We start from the raw sequence: 14,057 nt of genomic DNA, 5'->3' as shown, positions 1-14,057 counted from the left end.
CACTTGTGTAAACATTCCAAAATATCAAATGATAGGGATTTCACTGTGTGCTGTGCGAATGGATAATCCCATGCTAAGACTGTGGTTATAATACACTGTCCCACTGTCTCATGTCTGCTTTCCTTTCTCTCCCAACCCATTCCTCTCTCTCTCTTTCTGGCTGTTCTCAACTTCCCTCTCCCGTCATCTTTTTGCTATCTCTCTCTTGACAGTTGACGATGACTTCATTGGTCTCGGCGATCTACCGGAAACCTTCCCTTCAGACCCCCCCGAGCCGCTGCCTGTGTTTTTGATGGAACCGGAGGAGGCCTACATAGTCAAGAACAAGCCGGTCAACCTGTACTGCAAGGCCACGCCCGCCACCCAGATCTACTTCAAGTGTAACAGCGAGTGGGTTCACCAGAAGGAGCACACTGTGGAGGAGCGGGTTGACGAGAACTCCGGTCAGTAAAACAGATAAGCTTCCTAAACTATACATCTATATACAAATACGAATTGGAAAATGGTTTCGATACTTGGCACTGGGTTATTTCAATCCAAGGTACCTATACCCAGCTTATGGTTTTTGATGACATTACGGTGCACCAATGGTTCATCAGTATAACAAGGACTCATCTTGAATACTCCTGGCAACTAATACATAATTCATGTTTTTAATGCTAGTGTTTTTAGAAACTCAAAGCAGTTGCTTGAGTTTCATTTGTTCAGGGAGATAGGTCTGGCCCCTCTCCTATTCTGACAGATTTTCAGCTGCTTGACATTGTATGGAACAATCTTAACCGTTTATCTCATGTGGGGCGGGTTTATGACGATGACATCTCCATCCGGTCTGCAATTCTGATGGCACAGTTTTTCAGGCTCACCAAACTCAGATCAAACTGTAAAACTGCACAGCACTGATCCAATATGAGTCAGTATTCTGTTACCGTATTGCCTATTTCTAGCCGTATCCCAACCACTATTGTTTTCTACTGACCAAGCAGGGGCCATTTTGTTGTTGAGATTGGTTCTAGGTCATGTTTCATGGCTCTGATTGGTTGTAGGTTTCCAGTTGCGTCCAGAACTAATTTGGTCTACACCATTGAAATGCCCCTTAGAAATTGAAAATGAACTGAGAGGGTCAAGACTGATACTCCTTTGTGATCAGTCTGGTGATGCCAGGCTACAGCCCCGCTGGGTAATGTCTAGATAATTTCAGGTTTGGAGTGCATGTGTGTAAAGAACAGTAGATTACATTTCTTGGAATGGCTAGAATGTTGCCAGACCTTACTCAGGTAGCATATAAGTAGCATAATTTTATTTTGTGGGAGGTGGGGCTGAACAAAACATACTTGCATATACACAATGTGCTTATCAATCTTATTGGCCAGTTAATTTGATGTGTGACATCACCATATCTGTAGAAAAGGCTTGACTTAGAGGCATACTAGCACCACAACTTGTGGTGTTTGTGCCTTTTTTTTGTGTGTAGTGTGTGTTTATGTACATGTTTGTACGAATCTAGAGGAAGTAGTAGTGAAGCTCCAGCAGGGTTGTTTTCAACAGAATTCAGCCCCTGAAGGCACCAGGGCCATTACACACAACAGCCCAGCACTGATTGGCTGCATTCAGCTGCTGTATTGAAAATTGAGTTCTTTCTGTCGCCCACAGGTACCAATCACATCGCATTTACCCTTTTCATCCCACTGTTTTGCCACACACATGTCTGCATGCTCACACACAGACATGCTGACAGCTGCTCCTTCACTTACATTTCAGTGTTTAGGCATGTAAGCAAACTTGCATACACTTCAAGGATAGACAAGCATTTTGTCGTGTGTTGTATCTGAGGTATTTTGCAACTTCTCCCTCAAAATTGCTGTTTTACTGAACTATAGGAAAATCATTACATGGTTGCAAGCACAAAAGCAGATAAACAAAAGTGTGTTTCAGCCTGCGCAAATATAAAAGAAGTATTGGAAACTGAATCCCAACTTGAAATTCTTTCATTTTGACCCAGTGTACTTTAGAAAGAATACACAGATCGGAGGATGTGTTTCATGGTTATGATTATGACAAAGAAGAGGGTGGAAGGTATCAGCGGCTCTTAGCCTTTGTGTCAGAAGGTTTTGTGCTAAAAGCATCAACATGGAAAACAACCCACACATCACAGACGCACCCACTCTACACAGCCATATCTACAGGCTATTTACTGCTCAGATATTCATTCATTTATGCCCTTGCGCCCCACACACGCAGGCGTGCACACGCACACACAAACACACACACACACACACACACACAACACCACTGGTGGATGTGTGTTCCCTCTCTCAACCCACTCCATTGCTCTCTGATTTCCCCAGATTGACAGAAAAGGAGCACCGAACTGGCCAGCCTGGTCAATACTACTGACAGTGTAGCCTGAAGAAATTGAATGCCTCCCTCTCCCCCCTCCTCTCTCTGTTTCTCTTTTTCTCTCCTCCTGTCTCTATGCCTCACTTTCATGTTGGCAAGAACTTATGATCTCATGAAAATAAGACGAAATGAGAGAAAATGAGATTAAGAGAGTGCAAGTGACTCAGAGAGCGTGAAGACAGAAGCTGTAAATGTTGCTGTTCATTTGACAACTGTCCACTTCATACACATACAGTACACAGGAACATCAGAGGTGTAAGTTTGTGTGTGTTGCAAATAATTGGCAATTGAAATAGAGTAGCAGACTTGAAAAGGGAAACAGTAAGTTTGGGTGATGGAAGTTTTTGTCAAGTTTGAATCACCAAAATAGATGCATTTATAAAGTATTCTTTTCTGAGGGTGAAATACAGTGACACTAAATCTTAACAACCCCCCTTGGAAGTTATCATGTTTTATTGTCTTACAACATTGTCAATGTTATGTCAAAACATACACCATTAAGACAAAGTAAGCCATTCTTGCAGATGTGCAAAACATCTACCAATGCTGCATCTATTAACTTCTGCCTTAAGGGGGTGAAGACGTAATTTGTATTTTATGTTTGCAGTTAATTTACATCACTTTTTAAAGATCTGTTTTCACTTTGACATTAAGGTTTTTTTTTCTGTGGATCAGTGTCAGAAAAGCATTCTTTGATCCCATGTTGTACCAGAATAAAACGTGGAAACTTCCCAAGGAGATGAATGTTTTTCATAGCCACTGTATGACACAATTATTTCCAATATTTTTACTTCATGAAAACTACATCCTGCTGAAAGCACAATTTGTGTAGCATCAGTAGCAATGTAATCAGCAATAGGGGGGTTGATTCATTTATAGCCTTTCCCTCAACAATGATCTTCACAGCATGGAGCAAATCACCTGCATGTCTCCTCTGTGACTTTTCAAGAGACCTCATGCAGGTCTATTTCCTGTCTAAAGGCTTTTTAATCCAGTGGATTTGACACACAGTAAAAATACACGTGATCCATAAGCACTTGGTGAAAAACAAACCACCTACAAAAAAGTTGTTTTGATGAAGTTCCGATAGTGAGCAGAAGCAAAGGCAAGTTTTATTTGTGCGAATATGTGACAATGAACCACTCTGACATGAACTGAGACTAGTGTTGTGTGTTAAATAATGAGCACCAATGAAGAGAAGCCATAGATTCAGATGTACAAAATGTGACTTAGCAGGTGGCTAGAATGAAAAGGTGGAGAGAAAGAACAGAGCATGATGGCAATTTTTTACAAATGGCCTTCTCCACAGTGAGGATTTAGCTTCAGAGACTCACCCTGCTTTCACCTGAACACTCAGTGTGTTTACATGCAGTTTAAAAACCTGGGTTAAGGGCATACTCCGGTTTCTGAAACACCATGTAAACACCATACCCTGGCTAAAATCAGGGTTCTCTTAACAGACCTAGAGAACTACTTCAGTTCCCTGATTATTCGCTCATGTAAACAGCGTTCTCGGATTATTATTGTGTTTCTTGTCCGTGCATGCTCCCCACTCTGCAGTAATGGCTTTTGACCCAGAAAAAAATAAACTAGGAAGCAACGGTGCCAAAAACAACGTGAAAAAAAACAACAAGGAAGGACTTTGCAACGGCAAGTAACATTACTACCAAGAAAACCTGTTTCGGTCGTAATTTTATCCAAAAGTCGGCCGCTTGTGATTTTGACAAAGGTGAACCGGGAAAAAAGCTGTATTCAATCCAGCTGTATGTTGGCGGAGAGCCACCTACTGTACTGGAGGTTGAGTTCCTCCGTCAATTTCCCATTCAACCCGCTGTCATGTATACAAGGGGAACTTCAATAATCTGATTATTTCCTTAACCAGGGTAAGGCCATTTTCGGATTACTGATGTGCATGTAAACACACTGACTGTAGCATTTACCTCCCAGTGTTGAGGGCCGGTTAGAGTCTGTTGTGAGCAAAAGGAGAATTGATCTGAGTGAATGAGCCTCAAATTAATTATAAGTAGGCACAGCTAGTGTAATATATACAGGAGACAGCGTGTCACTTTTTCTGAGATATGAGTTAGAAGATCAAACAGGAGGACTCTATATCTGGACTGATTATCAGAGCACTTACCCCTTCCCTCCATCTTCAATGACCAATGCCTCCTTTTCTGTTTGATTTGTCTGATCAATAACGTTAGTCGGCGCTAACACTAAGGAGATAGGCCAGTTCACTTTAATGACCCCATTAATATTTAATAATCTCCAATGAGGCACCATACTTCAGCCTATTAATGGGACCTATTGTAGCATCATTTCTGCTAATAGCCACATTGACATGTGTGAAGTAGCCCCTCATCGCTGGTCCTGACATGGCTTTGCTCCTTTCGATTGCAAATTGACTGGAATTCTGTGTCTGTTTTGTTGTTATCATTGTAATGCTATACAGTGTACTAAGAGCTTCTAGCTGAGCAAACACATGAAGTCACTGGATGAGATCAGCAGGCTCAGTTCAGAGCCCTGCTCTTCTCTTCTCTTCTGCTAGAGAGATCTTTCTGATGTGTTTCAAGTGCAGCACATCAGTAATAGTGTATTATGCTTTAGTAACAGCCATGAAGTCATCCATTACTCTTTGAATGATGAGAGTAGGTAGACGTCATCGTCACTTGATGCTTTCTTACCGTGCAGAGGGCTTATTCTAACATCAGACAGATAACTTACCACTACAAAACCTTCTTAAAAAAACTGTCAGGAGCATGGACCAAAAAAATTAACAGATTCTGGCGCGTGTTTTACACCCTTTGAGAATTAATATCTTTTTATTGTTTCCACTATTGATTTTGCCTCTCCTGCTCCGTGTGTGATGTTCTCACATCCATCCTTGACATCCTCGAGCTAACAGTACACATCTTCTCAGACACATTGGCATGCAGTACAGACAACAACAGATACACATCTATGGACTCATGCGGACACACACACACACACACACACACACACACACACACACACACACACACACACACACAGTACATGCTGAAGCAAATACGCACACAACAGACGTGGCAGTTCTTCTGCCTGTCGGCACACTGTGTAAATTTTACATGAGAGCTAAGCTGGTGTGTGGGATGTCACTCTGCTTAGTGTGTATGTGTGTGTGTGTGCGTGTTTGTGTATGTGTGTGAGCCAGAACAAGTGCTGTGAATGCACTGAACCTGAAGTAAAATGGCATGTTCATTTTTTAACCATCCACTCTCTTTGAATTTTTCATTCAGCCAATAATTCAGACACGTACTGTGTAAACCTACTTGAACTGTTAACCAGACCTTGCACTTTTGTACAAAATGTGGTCCAGAAGAAGAGTGTTAAGGTAATGGTTATAGTAACATACACGAATGTATTGACTGCTAAGATACTGTCAGCCTCATGTGCACAGAAATTACTATATCAATTCTTTTTTTACAGCAATATTTGATGATCATCAGTTATAATCATTTGTATGCTTTGCGATACGTGACTCTTTCCTGCCACAATCTCTTTGTCATGTTAAGTAAGCTGAATGAAATAGTTGATAAAATAAAAGGAATATAGCTTGTCATTTCTTCCTGACATCAAGATAAAAGGTTAAAATTGGCCAACAGATTATAGTCAGAATTGTCTTGATAAATCTATTGCAGTATGAGTGAGCTTACACAATTTAAACCACACTGATTTTTCACATTTCAATTGCAGATTACTGGCAAAGGTTCACAGTGTCCATTTTATCTCTAGTTCAGCAGGTAGTGAATACCTGTAATGAATTAGATTTCAGGCAAAGATTAGATTACTCATTGATTGAACATTGAGACAAGATGAGTCATTGTTTCGTGACACAATTTCAAGGCACTGCATGATAATGATGTCACATCCACAACACGTGGCATGTCTTGGGTAAGCTCAGTTAAACAATAAATACATAACATAAATGGTAACTTGTTAAATATACAGTGTGAAGCTCTAACAATACTTTTACAGGGCTGTTTTTACAGAAGCATAGTTGTAAAGTCAGCATAAAACACATAACTTCAGTTAATGAAAAAAATATAATGGGGAAGTTTGATTAAGAAAAGTTTAACACTAACATTTATCAGTATCAGCAATGCTTGCTACAAGGCACACCTAAATAAAACATCCTTAATTTTAATAGCAGCTGTTGTGATGTCTTTACTATGGCACGTATAAAAAGTGCTCCAGCTCTCATCTAATGGTAGTCGCTCAGTACACAAATGTTACTGTTTCATCTAGTGTAGAGGTTTTCAAAAAGGAGGAGGCGGGCCTCCCCAGGGGAGTTTCCAAACTGTTTCAGTGGAGGCTCAGTGAATGGAAGTGAAAAAGTATTACATTAGTTAGTACATAAGTTATTAAAAGATCACATAGAGATACACAAGATTTTAATAAATAACAGAGACAGTTAGTTTGGGGGGGTTTTACAGTTTTTCCAACTTTTCCCAGAGTCAGAAATTAATAAATGCCTTACCACAGAGCATTTTTATGTATTTGGTGTAGTCTTGGGTTGTCAAACATCAGTATTAGGCTGTCTTGGCTCAATGTCTATGGGATCATATAAAATAATCACGATCCCATAGGCATCCGGGAATTGTTATCCGTACTGAACTTAGATATCATTCTTAAATAATGGTAAGAATAGTTGACCATCAACACCTAAGAATAGTTCGGAAAAGTTTGGACAAACTCCAGTTTAGTACCTAGTTTTTCTGGCCTTTTGACAACATGGCCACATCATTAATTCCACAACTGTCCCCTGTTGGAATTGGCATGCACTCTGCACAGCCCTTTTAATTTGTGTCACCTCAAGAGACAACAGCCTCACCATTGTTTTTGAATTAGCAGGCAATGGTGTGCACTAAAGACTGAGTGTCGGGGATGCTTTAGAAAACTAATGTTTTTTTCTAATTAACTTTATCCATTAGAATATGCAAAACATAAAATTTAGTAACAATGATAAGATGTACACATCCCTGTTCAAGTTAACAGATTCTTAATACTAGTGAGTCACATGGTGATGACTCAAAGCTTCCAGGCAGCAGTCTTGCGGTAAGAAATGTCTATAGGCTCTATGCTATCCACATAACTCCTCAGTAAAAGAACAATGTTCACAACTCATTAAACTTTGTACTGGATGTACTACAACTGCAACAGAAGACTTGTAGTCTCTGGCATTATGTCACCTAACAATTAAAACAGCTACAGAGCAAGTCAGCACCAAAACTGGTTAACTAAAGAATGAGGGGAAAAGGCTACGGGGTCTGACAAATGCATGTAATAAGATCTAAATTATGAACAACATAAAACTGTGGATGCATCCTTCCTGGTCATAATGGCGTAGAGAATGTTTCCTTGGCAAACAAAAGGCCTTTCAGTAGCAACTGGGCATAATTTGAATGTCACAGTCTACTTTCCCATTATTCCAGGCTGACCAGGTACATGAGCATGACAGTTCCAGGAAAATGACATCATCTGAACTTTTTTTTCCAGTGGGCTGCAACCCCCACATTTAAACCTAGTAGAGCAGCACTTTGGGTATGGAAGTATTGGGAATCCACAACATGATCTCAGCATGTTCATGTTCAAAATCTGCAGAACTGTTGCAGTCAATGTGTCCTGGATAGTGTTTCAAACGTTAAAATGAGGCTGTTCTGGAGACAAACATAACAATCAAGTTAAATCCACTTGTGACATTTTGTCTATAGTACATTTCTTAATTTTCTTAGGACATCATGATACCACCATTGTCTTCACAATATCCCATTCAATCAAAAAAGCGTGATGGATTGAGCTTGAACAAGGCATGCTATTGCATTCGAAGCATCTGAAGCTTCGATGAATGCTCATGCACCACATAATCTATGCATATACGCATGCACTCAATTCCTATGCTGGACGTACATGCACTGTAGCCGCAGCGTAATCGGCTCTAGAGGGGCAGCTGTGGGTAGAGGCATTTGTTTTGGGGATGATTTGTTTGTTTGGGTCCTGGCACCCAGATGAGCAGTAATCAGAGGAGTTAGCAAATAGGATTGTGGAAGCCATGACGCCGAGAATCCTCCCCCACAGGGCCCAGACTCAAACAGCTCAGCACTCTGGCTCTGGAATCAGGGCCAGACTGACAAACACACAAATACCCAGTGTCAAAGCATGTTATGTGACTGATGTAAATTGTACTGATTTGTTTAATGGGATCTAGTACTGACGTTTTGCGATCTCTTGCATGTGAGAGAATCCAACAATTGTGTGAAGGAAGTGTATATGGTATCAACAGATCTTGTTTCAGTTTCTTATTTTGTTATCTGTTGAAATGTACAAATAGTTTCTCTATATCTCTGTCCCCTTCAATCCTTTCTGTCTTTCCTCACAGGCCTGGTAGTGAGAGAGGCCAGCATAGAGATCACTCGGCAGCAGGTGGAGGAGCTGTTTGGGCCGGAGGACTTCTGGTGTCAGTGTGTTGCCTGGAGCTCCGCAGGGACCACCAAGAGCCGCAAAGCCCATGTCCGCATCGCTTGTGAGTATTCTCCCCTTCCCTTCATCCTTCATCTCTCCATCCCATTATTCAGACTCTATCTTCTCGCTCATCTTTGTATTTCTCTCCAAACAAAATCTCTCGGCTGCCAAGGAAATGCGTCTCACAGACCGACTTGTACAGCATGACAGATATACAGATTCTGGAGATAGAAGCAGTGAAAAGAGATGTTTTACTAACATGGGACAAAAGTGTCCCTTTGAACTGGAGTTGGTAAAGAGCCAGCAGAATCTGAATCAGTTTCCGTGTGTACAGTATAAACCTAGAGAAACAGTGCGGAGGAAGAGGAGAGCTTCAGCAGTGTATACATAGTGGAGAGGCTACAGCACATGTTTATGCCAGTGTTCCCTCTTTTTTTTTTCCTGTAGGTGGTCCTTATTTGTTCTCTGCCTGTGTGTTTGTCTTCCTACTGAAATGCATAACACAAATCGTTTCCAAGTAATGAGAAACATTCTGTCGCCTCTAAAGTTTGGGCTCATTTTTAACTGTTTTCCAAAAGGATCTGCCATTCAAAATCTGAAAAGTTATGAAACCCCCAGAGGACATGGGGAGGAAAGTAGAGTTGTAAGAGTAGTTAGCTGTGACATCAAGGCAACGCTTCTACAACACAACACAACACACATTACATAACACAACTGCTTACACATTGTTGTCAAAATTCCACCGGAAGGGACTTCTTTTGTAGTATCTGTTAGATCATCACACTTCCAGCTCCTGTCTAACTCATTTCAAGGCACCGTGACTGACATGTCATGTTTTGACTCGTGGCAAACAGACAAAAAAAACACTTGCAGTGTGTGTTGCAGTCTGCATCAAATTGTTATCACTGCTGGATAGGGCTTCATAGGACTAACACTGGAGCTTAATGTTTGGCTGCAACTCTTTGCCACTGTCAGAATGATTTTGTTTTCTCTTTACATTACAGCAGAGTAGCAGAGTTACGGAGTCAATACCCATGGTTTTCAGTTGATATACTCCATTTAGAGGCAGTTAGCAATCATATACCTGCCCCTCTCAATTTTTATTCTCATTTATTTTATTGTATTCTCTTTCTCTCTTATTGTTCCCCCTGTTTTCTGTACAGTTTTTTTCCTTTAAATTCAATGTATTCCCAAACACCAGTAATTCTACTCATTACTGCTTCTGTTATACTAGCCCAGTGAATCAGAATCATGCTTCTCAGTCTCCCGCCGAGTCCACTCCCGCTGCTCCACCTCCTATAATCACCCATGATGAGCAGCCTTCCAGCACTAACCTATCCCTCAAATCACAATGGACCCCTCTTCCCCTCCCATTAGCTTCTGCTGAATGAATTAGCTCCTCTACTGTGCTCTCTCTTCAGGCAGGCTCCTTGTCAGAGCCAGGCTCTATCCTGCTAATGGAAACTGGCCTTGTTTTTCTCTCCTCTCCTATCATCTAAACATATACACTTTAATCAGATGGTGAGTCAGAGCCAGCGCTGGCAAGTTAAGAGGCTATGTTGAAGAACTGGCTCTCAGACTCGCAAAAAGGCTGGTCTGGCTGTAAGTATTGTCCGAGTTTCCGTATGACTTTTGGAGGGAAAGAAAATGTGTCAATTCCCTATGATTGCTTTTTCTTCTTGTGACCTCCAAAAAATCATTTTGATTGGCCCCCATAGTTGGGGTGCAGTGACTGCCTGCCAAAGAGATGCAATAAAAGCATTTGCACAGAAGCAAATGAAATGAATTAATCAAATCAACCGAAATGTCTTTCAAAAGATTGTTAGGGTGTAATGTTTACTGAGAAAGCTGGAAATGGATTTTCTTTTTTGTTTGTGGCCTTATCATTTTAATGAGTACATCATAATAAGTGAAACCTCAACTTAACTGCCAGTGACTTCACTTTTGATTTAAACTTAAACTTGGTAAGTCTTCACAGTCATTCCTAATCTGGGTTTGAATCAGTAGCTAATGATTTACCAAGCGAGGACGTTTCAGAAGTGTAAGGCAGATGTAATTTAGCATCACAAGTAGCTAAACATATCCACTTAAGGTAATGGTTGTCATATGTGTATCCATCTGAGGGCGAGTGAGGCTGGAAGTATTTCTCTGCTGAGGAGAGGGAATCGTGCGACTCCCACAGGAATGTCGACTCAGCTGCTCCCACACCCTTCAGTGTCCCACAGTACCGTTCGGGGTTACGAGAAGTGAGGAAAGGAGAGACTCCAGAGGGGAGGCATAATTTCAGCCCGCATCCAATAAAACATAAAGTGCAAAATAATCACTTTCATGCTACTAAACTGTGTTTCATCAAGAGTAATGCCAAAGGTTTGCAAATCATGATGAAAATAACATTACAAGCAATGGGTGTTTAATTTTAGTTTAACAAGCTGGAGTTGATCTGCTACAAGAAGTATGGGTAATAAAAACATGAATATTTCACATTAACTCACAAATGCTGGCCTATGCCTGCTATTAATACTAATAATGTGATTCATGCTATTATGTGATGTTTATGTTCTGTACAATAATGCACCCACTTAGTGTCAGTAACAGACTCTGGTTTTACACTAAAAGACTGCGATTTCCTGGCAACAAAAGAAGTGTAACTATCCAAACAACATTTATTATTTTGCATATGACGATATATACAGTATATTGTCAAAACAATATAAAAATGTCTATCAAATTTATTTATATATCCCTTTGTCAAGTATTTAATCCACACAGGAGTATACAGAAGTAGACTTTACCCTGTGGTTATATTCAAATAGACTATTTATTTATTGAATTACCAGAATACATAATATAGTTAACGGAGATAAGAATATTAGTTTTTACTTCTTCTCATCGTGATCATAATCTTCAAATATAAAAATGTTTGGGCCAAACCAGAAGCTACTATGCACCATGACATGGACACACCACCAGTAAAGTGGCTGCTTGGAATTATGGTTCAGTCTAAACCACCAAATGGCATCCTGCTATACTGCACACTGAGCAGCCAGACCAGTAACCAGTGAAGACTTGCATACTCTGCAGTAGCTTTATATGGAGATATCAAATTTAATTTATTGGATTTGGCTGTAGTGCATATAGTACTGTATATCCTAAAGTGTGTCCCATTGTAGGAGAAGATGTGCCTGCTTCTCCTCCTCACCTGTCACACTGTGAGTAAATCTTCTTTTGGAGGCAGTTTAAACTAGGCTTCCTCTCTGTATTGTAGTTCTTCCATCAGAGCAACAATAGAATTACTCTCACAACTTCAAACAACAGTACGCCCTTGAGACATAGTTTTGCTTCCTCTTTTATTTTCCTTACCTTTCAATCTTAAGAAAAACAAACTGTTTGTCCTTGGATCAAATTCCATAAAGCAATCTCTTAAAATATGCCCCTCTAGTCATCCCCTCTTTAAATTTCATACCAGACCTTTACAGAAATTGCTTTCAATTCAAAACTCACTCTTTCAGCTTTTATAATACATTGAAATTTGTCGAGTTATGGCATATCCCCTAAAGACATGCATACTCTTCTCACAGGTTGAATTGGGACAAGGACTCTCATTGAATTTGTTATTTTAAGTTTAATTTGTCCTAATAAAAAATGAACCTTATAAAATAAGTAAAGGTATTCTTTGGGCCCTCCGGATTAAGCCTGATCATGTATTCTGTAATAGGAACATGATCTAGTTTCTTCTGCAGGTGATGTGGAACAGTTAGCAGAAGAGTGAATTGTCTCTATTTAAGTATAATACCTATTGGACATAAAGAAAGCAAGTGATGAAATCTGTAAATTGAACCTCTATCTTGAGCTGGTTGTACGGAGGTCTCTTTTTATTGCGTGTAATGCCTACGAGAAACTATAGTCAGAATGCTCTGTTCTTTCTATATCCATTCTTGCACATACTTCAATCTCCCACGGCATTGAAAAACAGTTATTTCCTATGATAGATGTGGGTACGGTAGCCTATTACATTTCTTCAACCATTCTACCCACAAGTGTTCTGAAGTACAAATTCTGCCATACAATCTGTGTTGCAGCACATCTGAATGTGCTTTCAGTCTGCAGCATACTCACATCTTAACCTAAAATTCAAAACCAATGTTCTTTTGTAGAGCTATATAATATAATACTTCTCTTTTTTATGTTAGCACACAATATCAGTACCACCCCATTACTGTATTAATAGCATTCTGTGAAGAAGAATTGCCATATCCTTTTCACAGATTGAATCGCTTACCTGGGGGTCATTTCTGGGTTTGTTTCCATGGACACGGTTAGTTGCAGGTAGTAGAAAGTACTGAAGAAATGCATTAGTATCACAAAATTAGAGATTAGATATAAAATAAACACAGACTCTCAACACTTATCTTACTGTTGCAGCCTTTTTGCAGTTTTATTAGCACTATATCTCACACAGTATTTTTCTTCTTTTAACGTGTATATTACTTTCTTGATTCAACCCTTAAGGTTCTGAGCTGGACTTTTTGATTAACTATAACCTCTCCGCTGTAGCATGGATATGATTTTCCACTTTGTTCGTCTTAGGGCTTGGCGATAATTTAATATGATTGTTAGTCATTTTTCAATGGAATGTATCGTGAAAAATATAGAGATTTCCTGATACACAATTACGTTGTCTAAATTGACAATCACAAGCACATTAAAGAGATACGTCATCCATTTTAATCCAGGCATGTGTCATATATATATATGTATATATATGTATATATATTAGTAAAAATTATATAAAAAGTACCATTGATATTTTTCTGTATTATTTCTATCCCAATGACAAAAAAACGGAATGGCAGGACAGCCATACAGCAAAAGACAATGCCCTGCATTCAGATCCCTACATGTTATGATCATTTTGCACTAAAGTTCTTAATAAAATTAGAAAATATTCTGTACTCTTCATTTGTAGTATTTAATTCACATAGGAAAATAGGCTTTGCCATGTGGTTATTTATCATGGACTATTAATTAATTGAATTACCAGAAAATCTACTATTTTGTCATATATTGTTATTGAGATATGAAATTACCAATACTGGGATAGAAGATTTTGCCCATATCTCCCAGCCCTAGTTTGTCTCCCTCTTCAGTTATGTTTGTTG

At 39.6% G+C, this 14,057-nt stretch overlaps 1 protein-coding gene across 2 annotated transcripts in view; it reads left to right on the top strand.

The window, feature by feature from the left end:
• The window catches only part of unc5cb (unc-5 netrin receptor Cb), a 114,089-nt gene that overhangs the window by 63,291 nt on the left and 36,741 nt on the right, over window positions 1-14,057 (top strand). For both annotated transcript variants that reach the window (XM_083930241.1, XM_083930240.1), the window contains exons 2-3: window positions 213-443; window positions 8,816-8,959. In XM_083930241.1, the coding sequence (XP_083786367.1) occupies window positions 213-443; window positions 8,816-8,959 (375 nt within the window). The remainder of the gene's footprint in view (window positions 1-212; window positions 444-8,815; window positions 8,960-14,057) is intronic.

This window comes from Echiichthys vipera, assembly GCF_963691815.1.
Source record: "Echiichthys vipera genome assembly, chromosome: 16".
Taxonomy (NCBI): domain Eukaryota; kingdom Metazoa; phylum Chordata; class Actinopteri; order Perciformes; family Trachinidae; genus Echiichthys; species Echiichthys vipera.
The sequence above is the reverse complement of the archived record's forward strand: the minus strand, read 5'-3'. Positions and strand labels throughout refer to the sequence as shown.